The 26,129-nt window shown below is 41.6% G+C and overlaps 1 protein-coding gene across 3 annotated transcripts in view; it reads left to right on the top strand.

Annotated features, from left to right (window-relative positions):
• The first annotated feature begins 8,912 nt into the window (after window positions 1-8,912).
• LOC120436883 (receptor-type tyrosine-protein phosphatase S-like) overlaps window positions 8,913-26,129 on the top strand; it is a 135,384-nt gene continuing 118,167 nt past the window's right edge. For 2 of the 3 annotated variants that reach the window (XM_039607723.1, XM_039607722.1), the window contains exons 1-5: window positions 8,913-8,970; window positions 12,915-13,128; window positions 16,696-16,844; window positions 18,172-18,313; window positions 24,489-24,677. In XM_039607723.1, the coding sequence (XP_039463657.1) occupies window positions 12,984-13,128; window positions 16,696-16,844; window positions 18,172-18,313; window positions 24,489-24,677 (625 nt within the window). In that variant the 5' untranslated portion in view covers window positions 8,913-8,970; window positions 12,915-12,983. The remainder of the gene's footprint in view (window positions 8,971-12,914; window positions 13,129-16,695; window positions 16,845-18,171; window positions 18,314-24,488; window positions 24,678-26,129) is intronic. The other variant, XM_039607724.1, reaches the window with a different exon arrangement.

Genomic DNA, 26,129 nt, shown 5'->3' with positions numbered 1-26,129 from the left:
GATTCCTCCTCTCCAAGACTCCTTTGATGCTTACTCCCAGAACTGGATCCAAATTAAAGGTAAAAGGAATCAACACGAGCCTCCTTATCAGGTGTGCTCACTCACAGCTAACGTGGTGCAGCAGGAAACAGATCTGGTCCTTCCGTGAGTGCTCGTGGCTCGTTGTCATGGAGATGGGCCTTGGGAGACCATCTCAACCCACTTGTGGTGCAAGGCATTGCGGGTATGGTGGGAAGGGAGGGAGTGAGGAGGGTGGAGGGAAGGAAGGTGCGGGGTGGGAGGACGAGGTGAGGAAAACAAAACGTCATCTTTCCGAGGGGCCCCAGCGGAGCAGGGCCAGGTTGGATGCCACCTAAACAATGTTATTTCATCAGCCTGATGGGGCACAATAACCAGAGAAGAATATAGATGGCAGCTTTGTGGGGGAGGAGGGGGGGTGAGGGGTGGTGGTGGGGGGGGGGGTTTCCCCCCACACCCCCATTGCCGAGCTTAAAAACTGGCACCTTTCGCACGCTCATGCACGCGCGTTCACTCATCCGAAAAAGTGGCACTTCCGGGCCATGCCGTTCCACTGCGCATGCTCTGTCTTCTCCTAGCGGGGGTGTGGGTTTTAATCAGGTTTATCTTTTTATAAAGTGGTATTTCAGTGCGAATTTTATACAAGCTGGAATTAATTTATCTTTTTATCCTAACACTATAGAAAGACTTTTGTTGTTAGACAGTCGACCTGAAACGGCAAATTGCGTGTGTTTTAACAACTGTGCTTTGGGAAGGGGGATAGTAAAGTCGAGTTTGAGGTCTTCCCAAACAAATAAATAAACAAATGCCACCGGAATTGTGTTGCATTGCAGGATTGTTTTGACAACTGCGCTTTGTTGACTGTTTCAGACTTTAAGACGCTGTGTATCTCAAGAAATGGGGAGATGAACTGCTTTTTGTCTGTTTTTGAGGGTGGGGGAAGAGGCATAAAGGTTGATAAAAGCCAGCAAACTCTTTCCTTGAGCCTGACACCCGCACGTTAGTTTGTGTATTTGACCGTCTAAATTTCAAATTGTCTAGACAAAATACGCATTGACTTTTGATGCCATCTTTAAAACATAGATCTGCAATACATTATTTTAATCTTGTTCATCAATCGCTGTGTGCGTTTTGGGTTTTAGTGTGAATTTGTACAAACAGGAGTTACTTTTGTAAATGCAGGATCCTTTTTTTAATGGTGCTTTTTAGACACTGATCTGAAAGATAAATGTTTGTGGTAGAATCACCTTTGCTGGATTTGTTTTTAACTTGGTGAAACATAGTGTGAAACTTTTTTTTCTTAATTCAGTATTTTTACAGGTTTTAACTGTCTGGTCTTTCTATCTTTCTGGAAAATGTAGGCCAACTTGTGAAATGAGAGCGTACACCGCCCTTCAGAACTGTCAGCTTTACTCGTTTCATGGGTCCTCTGTTGATAAAACTGGATTTTCTTTTATGGATCTTAATGTTTAGAGACAATAGCGAAGGTACTGACCTGTGTGTCTCTTTATACTATAAATGTTAAATTCTAAGGCTACATATTATTTATCTCATACTGAGTTTGCTTGGCATATGCTGTGTATAAAGGCTCTGGACCTTGACGTAGAGGCGGCTTTAGCGTGATTAATATATTACAATTTCAGTTTCTGGGAAGTTTTCAGTTTTCCCTCCTGTGTCTATGGACAGTATGGCTGGTGCAAGTTTTTTGTTTATTTGTGAAACTGAGCGTGGTTGTGGACAATTCCGACTGCGCTGTTTGATTTGAGTTTCGTGTTGGATCACTTTCGTTAATTGTTAATTCTCTGTGAGCAGTCAAGAGCCAAACTAGGACTTACAAGTTTTGCCGTGCCCCAGTGGCCAGTGCGAAGTTGTGCTGCAGATCCCAGCATGAAAGCTGAGGGACCAGCCAGCCGGCAGAAAGGCCAGTTGATGCCCGACGTGCGTTGGAACTGACTTTGCTACCCACACAGAGTTTCTGACAGGCGTGCGTTGCTTATGCATAAGAGAAAAGCAACAATACAGCGTGCTTCTCTGCTCCAAGACATCAGCGGTCCTTTTACGCAGTAAGTATGTCTGTTATAGCCTGCGCTTCATAAATGTCTGTCTGTCAGCGCTGATTATTCAAACCCTGTTTAAAACGCGACTCATTTGTTGTCCAAAAACATTTCCTCTAAATTTGCAAAGTAACTGATTTAAAAATATATATTTTCGATTTTTAGCTGTATGTCACACATATGATAGACTCTTGAGCATATTTATATCGCAAAATTCACAGTGGTATAACCATGTTAAATAAACGATGCCCAAGTGTGCACCAATGCACTCTAATGCAAGCCTTTAAACTGTATGTTGATAAGTACATGAAGCGTACCTCTATAGCTGAAAAGAGTTTGTATCCATACTTTGTGGATCTGCTGATTTGTTTTTAATGTGGCACTTTTTTTCCCACGAACTGCAGATGATGAAATCATATTTATTTGAGAAAGTGTCCCTAAGCTACTGCGTCTCATACTTACTGAGTTCCCTAGCTACTTCTTTACTATGTCAGTAAACTTTTTGAACAAGAAAGGTATCGTAGATTTAAAGACACATCTTAATTGAAGCAAAGGCAAAAAAATTGGAATGAATTTTATGTTCATATTAAAGAGTGAAAATCCAAAAGCTGCTGCAATATTTTGTATTAATGATCTCTCTCTCTCTCCCTCTCTCTCTCTCTGTGTGCGTGTGTGTGTGTGTGTGTGTGTAATGCTGCGTGTGCTACTATGTGAGTTTGTGTGTGAGTGTGTGTGTGTGCGTGCTCGCAGAAGGAAGGTCACGGCAGAAGCTTTTTTTTTTAATGCATTTATGATCAACTTTTTTTTTTTTTTACAAGAAGTGTATTTCATACATTGGAATAAATGTATTCTTGTCTATACTTTATATAAATATGAAACTAAATATTTTGAGTTCATGCACATTGTGAAACAAGAATCTAAATCTTTCTGTCACAATGATTTCTATAAAAGCATGTTGTTTATGGGGATAATGTGAAAAATCTTTTGTGGGCTCTATTAATGATCAATGGTGATTGAAGAGGAAGCTTGAACCCAGGCTCTGGACATTTTCATGACAAGTGACAGCGCAGACATCTGCTAATGAGAGAACATGTTTTATCATCATAAAGACTGTGATGTGAAGCATCGTTAAAGTGTCACTTCAGTAATGCTGCCGGGAGAAAGAAGAGTTGACTCATGTTTTTTAATAGAAGACTTAAAACACTAAACTCTAATTTCAGGGGTTTATTTTAAGTTTACAGAATATAAGATCTGGTAAGACGAGAGTTTTACTTCTCACAGGTCGTGTTATGTGTATCCATTTATCATGTATGCTGCTTTGCTCTGTGGACTGTAAAATGTTTCATTGTGTTCATGAAATAAACCAAACTTTCACTGTCTGCATCTTTTACTGTTTTTCTGCTTTTGTTCACTCCAAGTTTGACAAAACCCACAGACATCCAGAGTTAACTCACTAACAATGTGGAGCAGTCTCAGTGTATTTAGCTGCTTTTTCCCTAAACACAATCAGTTGACTGAGAGAAACGCTTGTAGTCCTCACTTTGGTCATTGCGAACATTGAAGGAGATTTGTTCCATAGAGACCTTATACTAGTGTTTCCTGCACTTAATCCAACACTACTATGTTCTATTTAAATCCAGATTCCTTTTATAGTTTGCAGTGAAATTTGTTAAAACCGTTGCTTAATGGGCAGAAGTACAAGTCACTCTTTACTAACACATTGTAGACAAGTTTGTTGCTGGACAACACAGCTAACAGTCTCACATTCTCTTTAGATTTTTGAAGTTTTGTGTGTAATGGTTTAGTCTCTCACACCTTACCATTTTCTCCCCAGCATCACAACAGTATGACTCCCAAAGTACGGCTCAGTAAACAAACAAGGACTCTAAAGTCAGAACAGAAAGATACAGTTGGAAGATTAATGATTGTGTTTTTATGATGCGTAGTAAACTCCCCACCTCGTCTTCTTCTCTGTGTTGTTGTTCTTGTGTGTGTGTGTGTGTGTGTGTGCCTTAGAAGTGAAATTATACTGTAATGTATGTTTGCACTGATTGCCGATCACGCTTCAACTGAGTCGTCCTCGGTCAGAAGGAATGGTACTCCACAGTGACGTAGTTCAAATAACTTTAATAAGGAGGTGGCAGATGACATCAACAGGATGTACAGCTTTGGTGGGGAAGCAATTGCATTACAGCATTCACATGCAGGTAAAGGGAGTGTGAGTGTGTATATGAGTGTGTGGTCATCTGTCAACAGAAAGAACAAACATTTGTATTAACCCCTATGAATAGCAGTGTACCGCTTCTGCAGTACTGTGGGTTTCCAGCGTAATGTTATATAATCTGCCATAACCTCATGGCCACTAGATGGCACCCTAAGACCATAAATGAATTTCTAGCTAGTATATACCTTGGCAAACAGGACCTCTACAGATTACAACGATTCAGATAACAAACACAGTAAATAGTTACATCCACCTCCAACCACAATGCTTGACAGTAAGTCGTATATGAAATGAGATATCAACTGCAACCAAGGCTGCCTGTAGTAGGCCAACAACGTAGCTTAGCGATAGCAACGGGACTAGCTTCTTACGTAGCAAATTACACAGAGCAGATTACACAGATAAAGTCAAACAATCATCACTCGCATCTTATAATACTCACATGATAAGCACGCACACAGGGTTAACACACACAGGAATGCAAGGAAAAACGTTAATCCTCCGACACCTCCGACACACCTCTCATCTGTGCAGAACTGCGCTGAACACGTTCCCAACCGGAAGTACAGATACCGAGGTGCATCATGGGTAACGTAATCTAAACAGTTGAAGTGAACAAGCGGACTTTTAACATATACATTAGCCACACTTACAAAAAACATTTTTGTAATTTCATTTATAACTGAGATTATAAGTTGTAAGCAGAAATCTTATGCCCAGCCAGAAGCATGTTTCCCCACAATCACAATGCTAAGGTGTCAAATCCACAACCCCCAACATATGGTTTGTTACACGCGGGCGAGAAGGGCAAGCCACCCTTTACTCACACAGCCTCACAGACAGTAAATTTTTAAAGTTCTTGTGTACAATGGTTTAGCCACAGATGTAACTTCCACTTTTGATAAAGATCACTCCATGTGCATATTTCTTAAGAAATGAAGCGTCTTTATTAAGTTCTTATTTATAAATGTCTACACAATAATAGACACCGTGTGCTCTGTGACATTATAGTCTTCTACTTCTGCTTCCATTGGTTTGCATTTTAACCTCCCAACCTTTCAGGTTGTTATGAATGGCTTATATTTCTAACATTCTGTGATATAAAAGTGAACCACGCAGCTTTTTTATTTTCTGTGTGATGGAATCACTTAAGACATGAGTTATTTAAACAATTATAAATGACAGTGTGATGGCCATAGTACTTTATGCGGGTCAAATATGTTAAGGATAATGTTTCTCAATGTAAAATTGCAAAGAACTTTTGGATAGGATACAACATTTTGTAAACAGTTACCTCAGAACCTGCTGAACCTGCCGATATTCAAGCAGAAGAAAATTAAACTTTTTTTTTTTTTTGTTGCTCTACAGATTAAAGAAAAATATGTTTAACAATTCAACAAGAGCCGCACCTTCAACACATGTACATTCAAATTTTGGAACAGGCTCAACATTGCTGTTGTTCAATAGTTTTTAGCCGCTCTCAAAAGTCATTTTATGGCTTTAATATTTCCAGCTGATAAGGAGGCTTACGGCATTTCAATTGTGCATCCAAATGCTTTAAACATCCACTTTGTCTGTAACGACAGTATCAAACTGCAGAGCATTGTTTTTACTAAAATTCAACATTTTCAGATGAAGATTTGGCTGCTTTTTTTCACTGTAACACCCCCCTCAGTACCATTTTTTAGGTTGATATTCTTGGAGATTCATTTTTTTATATTTATGCTTTTGGAGTAAGGGTATCTCATACGCACGTTGTCACTGTGTTTTGTACTACCAACTGTGAGGGCTCTGCTTTTATTTTGTCTCGTGAGTGTGTGTGTGTTTTTCAAACGAGGTCTTCATCCTTTTGATTTTGTTACTACAAACTTTGTGTAAAGTTCACAACAGAGGTAAAGAGGTTTAAACACACCAGCTTAAGGACGCAGGCAGGGGTTGGACCAGCTGCACAGGACAGGTGAAGAAGAGAGTGTCGGGGGAGATGTGCAACAGAAGCAGAGGGAACATTTTACAAGATGATAAATGGCAGATTTAGATGATTAAGGATTTTGTTGACAAGATTAAAAGACACGTCCATCAGAGTTCAGCAACATTTCAGTTTGATTAAATTAACGTTTTTAAACTACACAGGGTTTATTTTCTCCTCTGATAGTAATCATATTGAACATGCCAGTGATGGAAACAAGAATATAAAGAAAAATAGTAAACGTGTGTCTAATTAAACTGTTCCTGTGAACCTTAAATCGTCCTTTAGTATGTTCGGTGTTACAAACTTGAAGAAGCACCGAAAAGATCATCAGACATTAATCTAATCAGTTTTCAGCCTTCATTCATATTGAAAAGTTGAAATCTTTCCTGCTAGACCGAAGTGCAGCGTTTGATACCGTTGGCCATAACATTTTATTACAGCTATTATTAAATAGATAGTCCTCTTCACACACTGAAGTCAATTATGAAGCTCCACGGGCTTCTGTGTTATGACAAGTTCTGTTTACATAAACACGTTTTAGAAGGCATAGCATACATTTTCACTGCTATGCATATGATACCCACTTTTATTGGTTAAACTGCTGGTATGTCTTAGATACATAATGAGCTTTAATTTTCTGCTTCTAAGTTCAGATAAAACTGAGGTTATTGTAACGGGGCGTAAAAATCTTAGAAACACTGTGGCTAACAAGATCCTTACTCTGGACGGTATTGCCTTGAGTCGTCTGTTGTAGTGATTTGGCACATTATAAGTAAAACTGAAGCACACAATCCCGTCGCACAACATCAACATTTATTTATATACAAAAATAAAAATGCTTTTTTACATAAAAGAATTGTAACTTTTAATTTGTTGCGTTTTTTTAATTTGTTGCGATTTGCACTTCCCAGCCACCGTAGTTATTGGCCTGAGTCATGAGAATTTTTGTGCTCACACCTTTTAATTCTGCTTCAGCAATGAGCAACGTGCCTGGTTGTTGACTGTTTGTATGCTGAGAGGTGAAGACGATTGTTAGTTACCATAAGCACGAGCTCAGATATGCTTAGATGGGCCTGGTCTGCTGGGTCTGCTCCTGCTGGGGCTTCTGTGTATCTGTTTTGGCTTCTTCCCTTAACTTTCACAGCTGTAGGATGCTCTAAGCTCTTTTGTTTGAACTGTGTCAATGGACCAACAACAGCTGGAGCAGCCGGTGCAGGGCAGCTGGGGCGGAGGAAGAGGATTTGTATACAAGCAGGGGTTAGAGTGCGCATTAAAAAAAAAAAAAACGAATAAAAGGAGATCGGGTATCACAGAGGAGATGGCATCAAGGGAGGAGAGGTTAACGAGGAAGGAAAAGAGAAAAACGGGGAGGAGAGGGGAGGAAGCGGATGAAAAGAAATGGGAGAAGAGGAGATTTCTGGAATACTGAGACTAATGCAGGAGTGAGACGAGAGTAAGATTAAGGATTAGAGGCTGTGCGCCTATAGTGAAGGTAGAGGGGTTTTTGTCAGCAGGTGAAAAGACAACAGGGAGGAGAGGATAAACGAAATGATAGAAAGGGTTGGACTGAGGTCACTGAGGGATATTAGTGCCACGGCAAATCCAGCACACAGGACAGTGGAAGCAGACGCTGCATCATGCAAGGAGTGCCTAATGTTTCAGTGGCCATGTGGCTCCACGCAGAACGGTAACCCTGGTTAGATTAACGCTGGCAAATTGAGTTTCCGTAAGAGGGGAATTTACTTAACATGCTGCCAATGGTGCTCGAATGAGCTCTGATCTGATTTTTCTTATCACATTGTTCAATTGAAAAGGGGACGCTGAAAGCTTTTCTATTCAGCGGCTATTACACGGCGTTAGATAAGGCGAGGGCAGAGCGGCGAGAAGAGTCTCTATCAGATAGACAGCCATGTTTTCAGTCGAGCTATTTTTAGTGTAGGAACTGGCAGACAGTAATGTGTATGAGCAGGTCATTAGCTCAATAAGTGGTTGGAGGAGACTTTGAATATGTAACTCACCAGAAATGCCGCTTTCGCTTAGGAAAGGCGACTAAGGGTCGGCCTGATCGCTGCTACTCCATTTCTGGCAGCTATTAAACCCGATTCTTTTGTCCCCATGATAGAACAGAGAAAACCCGACTCATAGTGGTCAAAACATTTTATATTTCTTTTTATTCAATCATCTTCCGGAAGAGAGAGAGCCCTGCACAGCCCCAAAAGCCAGTTACAGGATCTCTAACATTACAAGCTCAACATGTGTCTTATATGATGTTATTTCTGTACTCCAGACGTCACACACGTCACACACAGTTTCATTACAAACAAAACTCCTTCTACTCAGTTCCTCTTTTCTGTGTCTTATTTATTAATATGCCTGTGCACCAAGGGCGTCGATTTGGCATGGACGGAGGGGACATGTCCCCATCAATAATTTGATCGCTTCTTGTAAAAAAACAACAACAAACCCGATAGAAAGAAAAAAAAGATCTGTCAGCGTCTCATTCACCCAGCGGTGCAGAAAGAGTTAAATTACGTTCTCTACTGGAGTCCGACCTCATGTGACAAATATGGCCAATGTGATTGGCTGAGCCTTTCAGGGAGCTCTGTTTAGTTTCAGCAGCGGCAATCCTGCGCTGAGAGGAGGAGAGGAGGACGGTAGCAAAGAGGAAGAACGTGCATATAAGAAAGTATTTTTCAAAGAAACCTGTAAGTCACTTAAAGCCAAGCTCACTCATAAAATGTGTCCATCATAATAACGTTACAAGCTATGCTGGGCTTTGGCCCACATCAGTCTAAAATTGTAACCATGAATAACGTGTTTTGGAAACTAACTGCAGAACATGCAGCACTATTAGTTCTCCCAGTCTCATAGCATTTCTAATTTTGATTGAAACTGTCAGAGAAAACGGCAGCCTCGAGCAAGCCAGGATATTAGTTTACAGAGGCTGTTAAAATTATATGTCTAACGTTAAAATGTTGGTGACACAATAATTTCATCCTAATGGCACTGACATATTCATAGGGTTAATTTTTGAGACAAAATATCATGAGGTAGTCATGATTTTGCAAATATTCCACCTTGTAGTGCAGTTTGCACTACAATTGTTAGGCTGCTGATGTAAATTGATTGATTAGTGTAGATTTGACAAAGAATCTGAATTGATATGTCTCACTTTTTATATGGCACGAATCAATGTGTTATTTTATCAAGAGGCAATATGTCCTAGTGCAGTCAGAGGGGAAAAGCCAGGGCCAAAGGTGAGGCACATCAGGCACATAATAATAATTTTGTGGTCATCTTAGATGAGTTTTATCGACAAAAACCACCAGTTCATTTAGTGTTCCCTTAGTGCTAATGTATAAGAGAAGTTGGTGTACTATAACTGAAGTAATCGTGTTAAGATAAGATAAGATTACCTTTCGTTTTGTCACAGCAGAAAGTGGACAGTGCAAAGTTATATAGCAAAAATTTGAATACAATAAGAATAATATACTGTACACAACTGTACAGAATAGACTAAAATAGTAGAATAAAATAGAATAAAATATACATTAGGATAAAAATAGAATACAAATGTTATATACAACTGAGTAAAAATACAACTTACAACATCTTATTGCACATGTGTGTGTTTGATCAGCTGCAAAAGTCTTTGTTGTGGAGTCTGACAGTAGTGGGGAGGAAAGACCTGCGAAATCGTCCTTAAAGTCATATTCTTTTATTGTCTTTACTGTATTTGAAGCTATTTTTATTTTTGTATGATACCTGATTTATGTGGAATATGGCTGAAGTAAACTAAAGTCTAAAATACTTAGTCATTTGTTTAATAGTAATTTAACATTATATAATTCACATATAAAACTATGAATTGTGATTTTAAATGGTTTAATAGCATGTAGAATAGCATATGTAGGCAAGTATATTTCCCCTTTTTTATCAAGAAGCAAAGACGAAAAGGAAAAAAAAGAAACAGGGCAGGGTTCGGTGGTTGAAACACCTGTCCCCACCAATGCCAAAACCAAATCTACGCCCTTGCTGTGCACTAAAACTTCCTGTGCAGCTTGCAAGAACTTCCCCTTTCTAAGGCCTGTTGCCAGGGCAACCTATCTGAACTTAGTTTCACTGTCTGTTGCTGATACTCTACAAAAAAACATCCAGTTTCCTGTCAGAATGTGACCTAGTCTCAAAGCTGGCCTTCTTTTATACCTAAAACAATATAATCAGCAAAATAAGCCTTAAAATATATATTAATTTCATGACAGTTCTCCCCTTTTCGTCTTTTTAAAAGGCGACATAAACCTAATTTATCCCAATAAGGTTACTTGCATGTGAAAATAATAGAAATATAACTAAACAAATCATGCCCATAAATCAAGCTGTGAGACAGCACCTCGCATTTACGCCAGGCTGTGAGCTGTCCTAAATCTACTTCCGACACCCCCTTTTCAACTAAAATCCCAGTTTAATTTTCTTTCAATCCCAGTTTAAAACTATTCCTGACTTCCCTCAGTGCACACTGTAAAGTCTAAACACATACCATTAGCTTTTCCTGGTAAAAGGTCCTACATTGTTTTCTCAACCTTTCGTAACATCCTCTATCGGCGGATGTCAGGGTGAAAGTGTGCTTATGGGTGTTTGCGCATATTTATGTGCCAATCACAGCCTGCCCTGTCACCTGTTAATGCTTATTATGTCTCCCTGGGAGCGTATATGTTATCCCGTACTGCTGCTTGAAAGGAGAACATGTATGTGCGTGATTTATGACAGGTTAACAAAGGCTCCTTTCTCATTTGGCCTCCCCACCTGCGTTCTGACACATCGGGTGAGATGGGCGGGGGTCGGAAGAGCTCGATAGGACTGAGAAGTTATTGACTCCCAGACGGGGAGCTTCTGCACAGCTTGTCTAAATCTCTGTAAGCAGACAGAGCTGAATTATGTTCAGTCTTCCAGATTTGTGTGCCCATGTGCGCTTGTGTTTGTGTGAAGAAAGAGAGCGAAAAAAAAAGAAATGCTGATGGAGATCCCCCCCCAAGGCTAGGGATTAACAAGAAGGGGGTACATCTATTAAAGCAGCAGCTTCTGATACGTTTGCTGTTACTGAATTTTGCCGCATTCCTACTGACCCCCCCCCTCCAATCCTCTTTGTTTAAGTGTTTTCCATTACAGTGGCACACTCTGGATGTATTATTGCATTAACACTTTTATGTGGCACCAGAAAACTAAAATACTGAACGCTAAGAAGGAATTAGGCCAGAGCTAAAATGAAATTATTAGGACGTCTTACTAGGGCTGGGCGATATGGCCTAAAATCCATATCGCGATATAATTTGACGCATGTGCGGTAACGATATATATCGCGATATATTCTTTTCTTCTGTATAACGTATTTTCCACACTATAAAGCACACTTAAAATCCTTTAATTTTTCTCAAAAATCGAGAGTGTGCCTTATGTATGAATTCTGGTTGTGCTTACTGACCTCGAACCGATTTGAGCGTGCAGAAATCTGTTAAAAATGTTTTAGTACAACTTTGGTAAGCCGCACTGCTTGATGGATTGTCAGAGCATTACGGCTGCCGTAGTGAGGAGTTTCGCGGAGTAATCTGGGTCCCAAACTCCGTAGCTTCAGGTCCCAAAGTCAAACGAATACTGAGAGTTAAAAACGGTCTAAATTCTTTCATCTTTAATAAAATCATCAGTGTTGCTGCTTTACCAGATGTAACAATTAAGTTTAACATCTAGGCATCCATGAAAACAGAATTTATTAAATTTAACGGAGTTACAAGTTAACAGGAAGTTAGCTCACTAGTTTCCACCTAAACAAGACATACCATGTTCTGACTGAGAGATTTTTGACACTAATTAAAACGTACAGCTCTGCTACCACTTCCAACATAAATGAAGACAGAAAACTAAACAGCAGTGGCGTTTGCAGGGTTACTGAAGTTGGACTACCTGGTATATAATGTTGTGCTACGTGATTGCTAGCGACACAGCTATGTTAGCATAACATTAACACAGGGAAGCTGGAGGATGAACACCAACTTTTTTTCCACTCAATAAAAGTTAACGTGAGGGATTCTGTATGGACAAATGCAATCGCATAGCAGGATGTTATACACGGGCCAAACTTCAGTCAGGAGAACAACTGAGATTACTCATCCACAATACAAGGTTAGTTATTAATATACTGCAACAACATAGGAATAGAACAGCTGCGACAGAATTCAACATTAATGAATCAATATTACGTAAGTGGAGGAAGCGCAGTTTTTGGCTTTCCCCATATTTCAAAAGTGCTTCATCTCTTTGCTATGACTGTCGCCCGGCATAATTTGCAGATGATAATGGTTGTAGCCGCTGCGATGCTTTCGACCAAAACAGGCGCAGCTTGATGACATCATCAACATGCGCTATCGCGATAGAGCGGTATAGTCAAAATCTCTATCGTTGGCCAAATTTATATGTCTTTAATTTTCTTCATGTTTTTATTATTTTTTCCACATTAGTATAAAGTATTGTATGTTTTCCATCTTCCTTCATGGTGCGTTGACATTTCAGATGGTGCTCTAAAAGCAGAATGATGAATCAGAGGTGACGGAAATATGCCTGACCTTCCTTCTTTCTTTTTTTTCTCTTGTGTCTGCAGAGTGCCTATCCCTGTTGAGTGAAGCCCTACTCAAATCTCCATCATCTCTAACCAATCCACGGTGGTGCCATGCCTCGGCCCAAGACTGGTGGAGTCCTGGCCCAGGCCAGAAGGCCAATCCTGGGGCTCTGGATTAGCCTATCTCCCCTGTGTCTGCTGCTGCCTTTGATTATCCTGCTAACCAGACCTTTGAGCAGCATGGGTGAAGCACTAGGTACATCCATCTATCTATCTATCTATCTATCTATCTATCTATCTATCTATCTATCTATCTATCTATCTATCTATCTATCTCTCTGTCTGTCTGTCTGTCTGTGTCTATTTATGTGTCGGCAGTCTTTTTTTGTCTCTTTGTCTGTTTTTCGGTTGAATGTACATTGTCAGCAATGAATGCGAGGCACAGACGTGTATATATATGTGGCTGTGTGTGCGTGCATCTTTGATTCTGTGTGTGTGTATGTGAATCTATGTGTGCGGTGTGTGTTGTGTATGTGTGTGTGTATGAGAGGAGTGGATCCAGGCCTGTCAGCACATCATCTTAGGGCTGTGGCGTTGTTAATGTGTTTTGATAAGCCAGGAGGTCCCATCAGCATGTTCCTCATCATCTCCTTGATTACAACATTTCCACAAATTTCCTGCCTCAGTTGGCCACACACATAGGATACACAAATACACACACACAGCTGTCAGAGCTCTGAAAATGTTACTAAACTGATATATTTTAATTTTTTTGGATAAGAAGGTAAGCTAGGTTAAAGACGGAGATGGCACCTCTCACCATTAGACACGGCAGTTGCCTCGTGCGTTTTTTTCATCTCCCATTTGTGTAACCAATTTGCGTCCACGGTTCTTTTATAAGACTGACATCATATCTGAAATATTTTTATATTCAGTGAAGAGAAAAAAAATTACACAACAGCCAACTTTCAGCTGAAATGTTGTGGGACTGAATATTGCTGCTTTTGACCACCTACAGCTACACCTATACATATATATATATATATATATATATATATATATATATATATATTTATATATAAAATAGTGGTGGAGAAAACAGATTACACCATATAATGGACAATAAGTACTTCTAAAAGGGAGAGATTTGCTTGTAGGCCCTCAGTGCCTCTGAGTATTTACTGGTTCAACTCAGCTCTTTCCAAATTATTGAAAATTAATTTCAGATATTATGCCTCACCATCACTTTGTCGAATTTTATGCAAAACATGGTTAGCGTTTCCCTGACAGCGATCCTCTTCCGAGACAGTGCTCCTTTTATTTTTGTCTCTTATGTGCCCAGCAACACATCGTACTCTTCATTCATCATCTTTGTATCACAGGAGGTTTTATTTTTAATTTCCTTTTATTTTTGTCACGGATTTAGCCATGAAATGCAAACAAAGTTGACAACAAAAAAACACACAATCAGGAAGCGATGCATTATTAAAAGTGGCTTAAGGGCTTGTCAGACCACAGCTGGTTGCACTAATACCTTTGCCATAAGTAGCGTCCTTTAGAGCTGTACATTTCACAAGAGGTTACTCTAATTCCCCCAAAAGAAATTTTCCAACCCAAACTTGCTCCTCTTTAGCCCACAGCGTTACTTGAAACAAGCTCCGAACTCATTTATGGCACTACGCCTGCAGGTCCCAGCTGTATCTGAGCTCAGCAGCAGTCAGTCTTTCAGTCAAATGATTACTGGTTACAAAGGTGCTCCATTAAAACAGACAATAGGTATTTCAGTGGTAGACCATCCTGTTCTGTGGAAACAGAGTGGAACTTGGTATTAAAGAGCCACGGGTCCTCATTAGTGCCTCATTTTGGGGCAGCTTTCTGGAATCTTCCTCTCATAACTAGTTGCTGTTCAGTCCAAATCCATCCAGAGCCAGTAGCTTGCAGGGCTTTTCTCTGGCTTTCAGAAGAGGCTTAAGTGGTAACACTGCCAGTGGGGTCGGTTTTGCAGCGGATTGGTGTTGAAGTACATTAAAAAGAACATAGAAAACGTTTTGGACTCAGCGTAAAGCCACGAAAACCATGTTCAAGCCCTAAGAAGAACATGAAATTCATTCATAACCCTATAGGATGGAGAAAGCAGTTTCAGCCATGACATTTTTTCTTTTTTACTTTTGATAGTTTTTATATTGTTGGCAGAAAAAAAAACAGCAGCCTGCTCAATACTCTGTGCTTTTCTAAGAGTCCTCAGAAAAAACTACCCTGCTCTTGAGTCCCAAAATGGTGGGCATAAATTTGTTCTGATTGACTCTACTGTACCAGCTTTTTGCTTCTTCCTGTGAGGATTATGGCAAGCCTAAATGAAACCACTTTATTTCTGACATTCAGAGTGGGTCTTTAAGAGACAACACGGGGCAGCCGGGACAGGAGGAGTCTTTTGACATGATGTTATTCCAGTTACTGTCAAGGCACTGGGAAGTGTTCTGTGTGGCTGTTAACCAACGAAGTGAGTAGGACTGGGAAGACGTGCAAAATGCTTTAGAATCTGCTGGTGATTTCTTGATAGGCAGGGCTTCTTCTTTTTTTTCGCTCCTGTGCGGTCTTCAGAGCAGAAGTGAATCAACACAGGCAGACCTCACCCACTCAGATGTAGGGGAGGAGGCATCCAGGTTGCCATGGTAAGGGTCATCCTGATTTCACCCTGATGGATGGCGGTGTTTTTGTAGCTGAGGAGGAGTTAAGCTGGGCGCCATGGAAACAGGCCACAGACAGATAGCAAAGGGTGGATGCATGAGGTTGTTTGACTGATCTGACTCAGCTGCTGTGAGAAGTGTAGGTTCGCTACGCCTGGCTCAATATCACACTTGGAAATTGCTGTTTTCTTCTTAGAGGGCGACCGCAGCGCTCATATCGTCCCACCTCAGATGCTTTCAGCCTCCAAGATGAAATTGTCCTCCTCGAGTCGACTCTGAAAATTAACAAAACCCTGCGCTGCTGTGTTCATTGTGTTTGTTAACATCATCAGGATCTCTGTGCAGTTCTTTGGCATGCGCAGGCACAAAATGACACCTCTGATATTAATACATTTAAACCAATTATATGCTGTGAATTTGCAGCCAACACTTCACCTACCTGTGAAACACTCATGTGTCATGACAGCCTGTGCTGCATGAAATACAATGGCAGCCTGCCCTCGAGAAAGCAGAGAGAGGGAGAGAGAAAGAGATGTTCCTGTGAAGCCCAGCCCCATCTTTTATTTATGGCCCACAGGAAGTCCTTCAGTTTGTCCTCTAGATCAGCGGTCCCCAACCTTTTTTGCGCCACGGACCGGTTTATGCCCGACAGTATTGTCACGGACCGGCCTTTAAGGTGTCGCGGATAAATACAACAAAATAAAACTAGTACCGGTACCGAAAAAAAGAAGATTTATTCATAACACACGTGAAAAGACCCAGGAAAACCGAGTTAACGATAAAAACGATAACAAAATAACGCTGAAAACCGATAAAAACCCTGAAAACCATACATTTCACACCTGAGCCTCAACTCTCGCGGCCTGGTACCAAACGACTCACGGACCGGTACCGGTCCGAGGCCCGGGGGTTGGGGACCGCTGCTCTAGATGATACCCAGGAAGTAAGCACAACACATAGCCATCAGAACACAAGTCGGCCTGACCAGTCACTGACAGTGAAATGGGGCGTGGTCAGCGGGGGACGGTTGTTGCTGGTTGTGGAGTTCATTTGAAGCCCTCTGGTGTCTTGCCTCTGTTTTCATTTTCCCCCATCCCTCACTCATTTTTCTCCCTCCTTTTCTCTCTCTCTCTTAGCTCCCCCAAAATTTACCAAGACTCCCACAGACCAGATCGGAGTATCAGGAGGTGTAGCATCATTTGTGTGCCAAGCCACAGGCAATCCCAAGCCCTCTGTCTACTGGAACAAGAAGGGCAAGAAGGTCAACTCCCAGCGTATCGAGGTGGTTGTCACAGTGCTCAATGTTCAACTCCTACTGTAACCGCATGACAGATATCAATATGCAAATCCATTTAAAAGACATGCATATTATTTGAATGTATACATTAATTACAACCTTGACGTTACACTGTAAATAAATTTGTACAGAGAGTGGATAAACTGCTAAGATAAAACTTTGTTCTGTATGTGAGAAATTGTTTTTTTCCAGTTATTTTTTAAAATTTTAATATAAAATACTAAAAATATGTTTTGGAATCAAGGTATGTTTATAAATTTTTGAAATACACAGACCGGTATCTTTGATGTGTCTGATTAAATAAGAGGCTACACCAGTGCGCTGATTAGCTTAGCTTAGCATGCAGAATAGTAGCTGGGTAAAGCAGCTATTCTTTTTTTTTTTAAGTCTCTGAAAATAAAAATATAAAGGTAATTCATTGTTTGTTTAATCTGTACAATAAGTATAATGTGCCAAACGTATTAAAGGGTTATTATTGTTGTTGTTTACATTTTACATGCTAAATCAGTACTCTACACATGCAATTAGCCAGCTAGCTTGTCTATGCTGAAGCTAAGTGTAGTGCCCACCTTCTTTTATGCTGATCCAAGTTAACTGGCTTCTTGGCTCCAGCTCCAAAGTTAAACAGTCAGTATCAGTATTAACAAGAATTTAAAGAGGCCCAAAATTTAAACTATTAGTGAAAAATAATTATTTAAAAATACATGTTTCCAATATACAGTAGATCACAAGGTTCCATTAAACTTCAGATCATTTTACAAACCTAAAATAAAACTAATCAATGGACCCTTAAGTATTACTGACTTTACTTCCTATTGAATTCACATATTGCTGTCAGGAGCTATACAGCAGCCTAGTCCGGAGAGTAAATTCTTGTGGCTCAGTAGAGGCCTGACTGTGTATTGATCCTGTGACCTAATGCTTAGAAATACTCAGTTTCTACCAGAGGACCTCATTCAACTCCCCCATATCAGTAAGTATCAACCCAGATGAAGTGTATTTGTGCAAGAAACTGCCTCCTTACCCTCTTCAGGTAAATGTGTGAGCACAGGTAAATGTTTTGTATCTGTGCCTGACCTCTAGCATTTCTGTGGAGAAGAGCAAACACATTTATTATTTGTACTTATTATTATTATTTGTATTTCTTTTTTTCTGGTGGGCCATGATGAAGTGCTTAGGTGTAATTGTTGTGATATTAACACAACACACACTGGGCCGAGGTGCTGACACGCAACATTATAGTCAGCTGCTCTAATAGTAGGGTTTATGTGCCTCCTCTGCTGTGACTAATATGTCTTGTTCTGTGGCTGTCCAGACCATAGAGTTTGATGATGGTGCAGGTGCTGTGCTGAGGATCCAACCACTTAGAGGTCCCCGAGATGAGAACACCTACGAGTGTGTGGCACGTAACAGCGTAGACGAGAAGTCTGTCACTGCAAAGCTGTCCATTATCAGAGGTAAGGCAAAAAAACTCACATATACTGTACTCACACGCACACACAGACTGTGTCCACTCAAGAGGTGCTTTCTTTTGCACGCTCGCCTTCAACCGGCGTCCCTGCTTCACTGAGCTGTCAGTCGTAGATGTAACAGCAAAGCAGGGCCACACCCTACCAGCACAGGAGGCTGCAGGGAGCTGCTCTTTTTATAGTCCCTCTGAGTGCAGAGAGCGTGATCTGGCCACAGAGAGGGCCAGCTAGCATGCTAGCTAAGGGGTATTTTAGCATACTGTACTGGCTTGCCTTAAACGCTGCACTTCCCATCCAGAGCGAGGGTGTTAATCTAATGTACACTGGCCCCTTGGAGGAAAACTTATCTAATGTGGAGCTCCAACATGTTATGGACTAAAATTGCAGCATGTGGCTGATAGCTTGGGATCTGAGCACTGGGCCCAGCACAGCAGGAATGAAAGAAGAAACAGCGGCATGACTGCTCAGGCTGTTACTACATGAAGGAAAATCAAGGGATTACGCCCTGGTTTGGCAAAGAACCTTTGCTCGCTAGGAGTAAATAAGGAGGAAAAAGGGAAAGGGGGGGTGGAAGAGGTCAAATGGAGATGATGGAAGATGAAAAGATGGCAGTAAGTCGAGTAACGCAGCAGGATGCTGTGAAACAAAAGAGATGGAATGGGATGTCATAGGAGATGGGGTTTGGTGGGAGGTGGGGGTGTAGGAGTGAAGGAGATGGGTGAGGATTGTGGAGCTGGCAGGGCGGTGTGGTAAGCAGAAGGCTGGTAGCCCAGGGAATAGACTCCTGTCCATCTGTTACCCAGCCCATCCTCTCTGCACACACAGCCCCAATCTAAAGCACATTACCACATAAACTACACCTCGAGGGCGAGCCTCCCAGTGTGTGTGTGTGGGTGGTAGTGTGTTCCTGGTGCCGTAACCTATTCTCTCACACTGTTCTGTGTACGGTGATGTCCCCATCCCTTCAGTGACAATACAATCTTCAGTCTTTGAGAGCAGAGTGAAGGGGAGCAATGAATAAGATAATATTTCACACAGAGTACCAATCAGAATCAGAGCTGACTGTAGCTGTAATAGTTAGATCTGGCCTGAATGATCATGCACAGACAGGTCTCTTGCGTTCAGTTGGCAATAAAGGCAATAATTTGGTGTATATATATATTTTTAAGAGTTTTATGCTGCTTAGAAATTTGTCGCACATCAGCTTTTGACATTTTTTGTAAGCTGTCCCTTTAACGTATCAGGGTGCATGAAGTCATTCTGGAAAGTGCTGCACATCAAACAACAGTGTAGGCTGGTTGTCAAGGTTGTCCACTAATCCCAGGGTTGGTGTTTTAATCCCTGGCCATTACCCTTGGACAATACACTAAACCCGCAGTTGCTAATGATTCCTGTTGAAAACTTTGATTTGCATGAGCTGAGGTCAAAATTTTAACATGATGAACAATTTAGTTTTAGATGATTAATGCCTGTGTATTTTAAATCAAACTTTTCAGAAATTTTTAAAGTAAAGATATAAAACTTCAGGTACAAGTTTGTTGCCAAGATGTTTCTAAGTGTTTTTAACTTTTAAATTCAAAAGTAAATCTAAAGCTTCTTTGCTCCATATGTACATAAACACGAGGAGAGGGATTTAAATTACCTGCAAGTTACTGCGCAGTGTTTTACTTAAACTTTACACAGTGACAGCACCTCCTCCTACTTCAAACGTATATGCCTGAAAAATCTAAAACTTCATCCTTCTGTTTGACAGAATACTCCCAGTGTATTGCATCCATGCAGCCTACTGTAGGCTGAGTGATATTTTGCAGAATAGATCATGTCATCCAAGAATGCTGTTAAGTGCACAAATGTCTGCAGAAATTGTGCTTGGGTCAGTCCATCGTAGAAAAGGTCCACCACTAAAGTAGAAAAAAGGCTTTCCATTACTGGCCAAAACCCTTCCACTTCCACTGAAAAGTCTTTTTCATCCACTGATGTGCTTTATCTCATCATTCTGTATAACGGTGGACTAAGACTAATAGCAGTTTCATACAGAATGAGGGGCTTGCGGTTGGCCACAGGATATTTACTGCTGCACTGTTGGCTGCCTAATGGGTTGAGATGTGGTAGGTTAAGGGCCTTCACCAACATCATCATCATCTTTATCATCCTCACACATCACCTGTAAAATGACCTTTTTTCCTCCTTATATCTTTCTTTCTTTAACTCCAGGAGCCGTACTTTGGCCCTACAGCAATATCCGTTTCTAATTTCTTCTCTTCTGTTTTATTCATGCTTTCATTTTCTTAGCCATCTATTCTGTCTGCATGACTCTGTTTTTAACTCCTCCCCTTGCATTTCTACATGCCCTCCGCTGCTCCACCCCTTCCCCTTTCCATCCCAGCTGCTCTTTTCTATGGACACTGCAGTTGTGTTGCTCTCCCTTCAGGAGACATGAATATCTGCAGCTCTGCATGTTTGAAAGCCTCTGGTGGGCGAGAGATTCTCATCACCGCAGCGCTGTATGTATGTGTTTGTGTGCACGACCTTCACCGTTGTGTGTGCGCTGGCAAGAGTGTGCACGGGTGTGTGCGTGAGTGCACGGGTGTGCACTCACGCAAATATCTTGCTTGCCCTAACCTGGGCTCTCATATTTCTTAGATAGTGTTAGTGTTAGCGTGGTCCACTCTGTCCACCCCAGTCTCTGCTGTCTGATGGCTCCTGTCTTCACGAGGCCTAATTGCTGCACTAAACATCTTGATCATCAAGTTTTGATTCCTCTCTTGCTTTTTTTGTGGCATTTCTCCACTTTCTTCTCTCAGGCGCAGCATCAGCAACAGCTTGACATTCCTATCTGACGAGGTCTCTCTAGCGCTGATGACTGTGGAAAGAGAGAAAGAGCGATAGATCCTATCTCAACTCAGCCTCTCATCCCCATCACAGAGTGTGTGGGAACAGATGGTATATGTCTGTCATGTGGTTAGGTAGCAGGGGCCCGGAGGAGGAGTGGAGGAGAGGAAAACACACAGACAGTTGACGTGGCCACGGTCTGCATCTTGGACTGCGTTCAGCTCCAGATATGTCTGTGATTCTGGGCTCAAGCAAAGCAAACTTTAGCAGGTTTTGTTTTGCCTGACAATCAAGATGTTCCGATGGGTTTGATTTATTAGCCAAGGAAATTGCCATCTCGATAGTTGCTTCGCTGCTGCGGGAATGCGGAATATATAATTATAGTTCCAGGTATGGAGGAGGTGTCTGTGTGCATGTGTGAGAAAGAGAGAGTGGTTTAAAGGGTAAGGAGGAAAGGAAGCAGGAGGGCTGATGGATGCTTGATTACGTGTCTGGCCATCTGGACTGTTGTCACTGAGACTCTTAATCCCATTCACCAGAGAAAGTGTATGTGAACGTGTTTGTGTGTGTGTGTGCGAAATAGAAAGCAACTGCTTTTTTGCGTGCACACACTCATTTGCCTGGATATGTGCGAGCGTGCCGCTCAACATTATTCGACACTTTGCAGAAATCTGTGAAGATGCTAATGAGAACATAGCCATAGAAGCATGTCTACCAACCAAGGAGCTGGTGGTAGACTTCCGCAGGCACAAACATCCTCCACTGCAACCACTGAACATCCAAGGTATGGACATCGAGGCTGTGGACAGCTACAGGTACCTTGGTGTTCATCTGAACAACAAACTGGACTGGACTCATAACTCAGACGCCCTCTACAGGAAAGGGCAGAGCAGGCTGTACCTGCTGCGGAGACTCAGGTCGTTTGGAGTGGAGGGCCCACTCCTGAAGACCTTCTATGACTCTGTGGTGGCCTCAGCCATCTTTTACGGTGTGGTCTGCTGGGGTGGCAGCATCTCTGCTGGGGACAGGAAGAGACTGAACAGGCTGATCCGCAGGGCCAGCTCTGTTCTAGGATGCCCTCTGGACCCAGTGGAGGTGGTGAGTGACAGGAGAATGGCGGCTAAGCTGTTATCCCTGTTGGACAACATCTCCCACCCCATGCATGAGACTGTGACAGCACTGAGCAGCTCCTTCAGTGGGAGACTGCGGCACCCACGGTGCGGGACGGAGAGATTTCGCAGGTCTTTCCTCCCCACTGCTGTAAGACTCCACAACAAAAACTTTAACTGATCAAACACACACATGTGCAATAACACTAAGTGCAATAATCTTCCTGGCATCGTTGCATTTTTTACTCAGTTGTATATAGCACTTGTATTCTATTTTTATCTTATTGTATATTTTATTCTATTTTATTCTACTGTATATAGTATTTTATTGTATTCTATTCTGTACAGTTGTGTACTGTATTTATTCTTATTTTATTTTATTCTAATTTTTGCTTCATAACTTTTGCACTGTCCACTTCCTGCTGTGACAAAACAAATTTCCCACGTGTGGGACTAATAAAGGTTATCTTATCTTATCTTATCTTATCTTATCTTATGTACACACAGCCAACACACAAACACACACACACACACTTGTCCTCAGCTCCTACAACGTAATAAGACATATCCAGACGCATTCAGACACATCCCAGATCGGCCTCTCTAATCGTTGGTACATTTTAACAATTACTGCTAACAAGTCCTTATTACCCCCAGTGCCCTGCCCCTCCTCTGATCCCAGCTTCTAATTGCCGCTGCTGTTTCTGAGCAGCTTTCTGCATAGTTATTAGACAGGAATCGTTAGCACCACATAACACAGAACCACACCTTTGAAAACTCGTAGTTCATCGCCACTACCACCAAACACCTGTAATTCTAGGTTAGTAATGTACTGCAAAGCCTGAGTGTGTGTATTCGTGTGTGTGTGAATGTGTGTGTGTAGGCATAAGTAACTCCTGCTGACTGGGCGGTATGTTTATACTCTTCCAGAAATGGCCTGTCAAACACACAGAAAAATCCTAGCTGTGTTTCTGCCCGCCTGCTATATCACCTAATGACTAGCTAGCTGTAGGAATGAACACAAGACTTTGATCACCGAGGCTATAGTGGCTCTGCTGTCTTTGCTGATATCTTTACTTCCATAAGCCTACTGTCAGGAGTTTTCCTGTACTGCAACTCAGGTCAGAATAAAGACACACAGACAGACAGGTTAACGTGTACACGGGGGAGACTCATGGAGACTCGCACCCAGTGCAATAGTTGTCAGCCTTTTATTATTCATAGCATTCTCAGAGACGTACAGGAAGAGATAAGCACGTTTGTGCTGCGTGCAGGCTTCCTGTTGAGTCTGCACAGAGTGTAACTTCCCCATTTAAGCTGAATACTAAAAGAGCAAACACATCTAGATAATGAAATGTACTTTTAAGCATAACATAAGAAAAATCCCAAAATCCTGAAATCCCTTGACACCTACTAATGTTTAAGCAGCTATGGGGGGGGGGGGCTTTCACATCACTGCATGTGTGGGAAAGTAAGGACTGAATGCACGGCTGTAGAAGCTGACACACCAGTTATTTGTTTTTAGAAAAACTGAGCCTTCACTGTCCTAATGAAATAAGTACACATACTGCACTTCGCCCCACTCCAACCCTGTACTTTGATTTACACAGATTGGGCATGGACCTCAGAGGATGTCCTATGGTGTCTGGCACAGGGACTTTGGGACTTTGGCAGCAAATCCTTTGGGTGCTGTGGTGGTTGCTGCTGGGGCTTCAGTAGAATCGTGTTTTTCAGGCATACTTAAGGATTTCTGAGGAATTTGGAGACGTGGTTAGCACCACAGGCTCTTTGTCTTGTGCCTTGGGTTGTTTAGGAACATTTTTTTGCAACATGGTGGGGCGTCTTGCTAGGGGAGGCTGGTGCTCCTGTTGCTATGGGTTGATGTGATTGGTTAGCAACAGTGTTGAAGGGTGGTATGTGTGAAAACAGCATGCACATGTGTTGTCATGTTTCCTAGCACTGCGCTGCACTATAATGGGATGATCACTGTTCAGTGTATGACGTCTTCCTGTTTGCCTTTACCACTAATTAGCAGATCATAGCATGCTTACATGCTAAACTAATGGTGAAAACACAAGTCATTATATGTGCTAAATATACATGTTAGCTCCTGTTATCATATGTTACCAGCAGACATGCACAAGTAGTGCAATTAGACATTTATATTTCATGTTTTAAATGCTGCACATTTCATACTCTTTTCTTTCTCTTGATCCTTTCAGAGGACCTGCTGCCATTTGGCTTCCCTAGTATAGACATGGGCCCTCAGTTGAAAGTGGTGGAGCGGACGAGGACGGCCACCATGCTGTGCGCTGCCAGCGGCATCCCGGACCCCGAGATCTCCTGGTTCAAAGACTTCCTGCCTGTCGACCCCAGCACCAGCCAGGGTCGCATCAAACAGCTCAGATCAGGTGAGACAGGTGTTTTCCACTAACGGAACCAACAGTGCATTTACAGCTTTGCACTTTTTTGCGATCAGGTAAATCCCTGTTGCTCTAAATTTGGTGATTATTTTAATTATGATTGAGGGATTACATGCTGTTCTCTGAGTTTATCTCTCTCCTTTGGGGGTATAAAACCTTTTTAAAGCCAATTTCATAAAAAAGGATAATTGTGCCATCCTTAAGCCAAGAAAAAAAATGTGCTGTTTATTAAGTTTGAGAGAACGGATTATACAAAATATATATCACTTAAAAGGCAAAATTTGCTTTCCATTAAGTATCATAATTATAAGAAAAAAATAGAAGCATATAATTGTATAGTCATTTCAAATGGGTTCAAAAATTTCACATAGAATGAATCTGTCTTCCTCAATTTATCCCAAAGCAACTACAATACCCTATTTTCTGATGTCAAATGTGTTTGACGCTTCTTAAAATGAGGCATTTAACTGGTGAAGCTTTTGTTTTGACCCACTGCCTAAATGTACGCGACATGGCTCAGTGTCCCAAAATGTGAAGGTAAGCTCACTTTACCAGAGACACAAAAAGAGCAAAGACTATGTGTCTGCAGAGACGGATTGAGGGATGAATACCAAAGAATCACATTGTGCGCTTAAGACAGTTTATTCAGCTTTGTTTATGCTCTTCTGTATAGATGAGTACAGTGTCTCCAGGAGGAGGCAGAAACATTTTTTTCTCAGCCTTTCCCACTCAGCTGTCCTCAGGGGGAATGAAAGTGATGGTGAGGCGAAACCATTTTGTTGTTGTTTCATCCATATTCTCTGTGCTGCTCCAGCCTGCCAGCTCTGATATATCCCTCCTGTCAGCCAATATCCTTTACCGATCACCAGTGCCCTCTGTTAGCTGTGTGTTTGCATTTCCATTTGCCGAATTTATAATGTTTAAATACATTTACCATGTTGTCCCAAGCAACAAGTTACCTTTCGTAATGGCTGGTGATCCATGTCAAAGAAATTCTAATGAGAGCTCCTATACAGTGTTTTATATCACTTTTTAGGACTGGTTAACAACAAGAAAACAAACCATGCTTTAGGGCATGGGAAACATTCTGGGGTTACAGTCTCTTTGTTCCCTTGTGTGCTCTTACTATATTTGGACATTTGAAGAACACACAAGGAAATAAATATGTTTTACTCACAGCTTCAGGAAACCCAGCATCAGTAGATGTGGCCGGAGAAACAGGCACTGGCAGGGACCGGGCATTGGCGGGTGTGGCGGAAATGCAGGCTCAAACTGCGGCTCTGCAGGGCACACAGCGTCAGAGGGCTGGGGCTGCCAATTCCGGAATCAGGAACCACGCTTTCTCTTCTAGGGTGGAAGCGTGGTTCCTGATTCAGCTCTTCAAGAGCTGAATATCTGCTACAGCAAAGAATATAAGCAGTGCTGACAACTCCATTTACC

The sequence above is a fragment of the Oreochromis aureus genome, unplaced genomic scaffold (assembly GCF_013358895.1).
Source record: "Oreochromis aureus strain Israel breed Guangdong unplaced genomic scaffold, ZZ_aureus HiC_scaffold_32, whole genome shotgun sequence".
NCBI classification, from domain to species: domain Eukaryota; kingdom Metazoa; phylum Chordata; class Actinopteri; order Cichliformes; family Cichlidae; genus Oreochromis; species Oreochromis aureus.
Note: the sequence above shows the minus strand (reverse complement) of the source record. Positions and strands in the feature narration are given on the sequence as shown.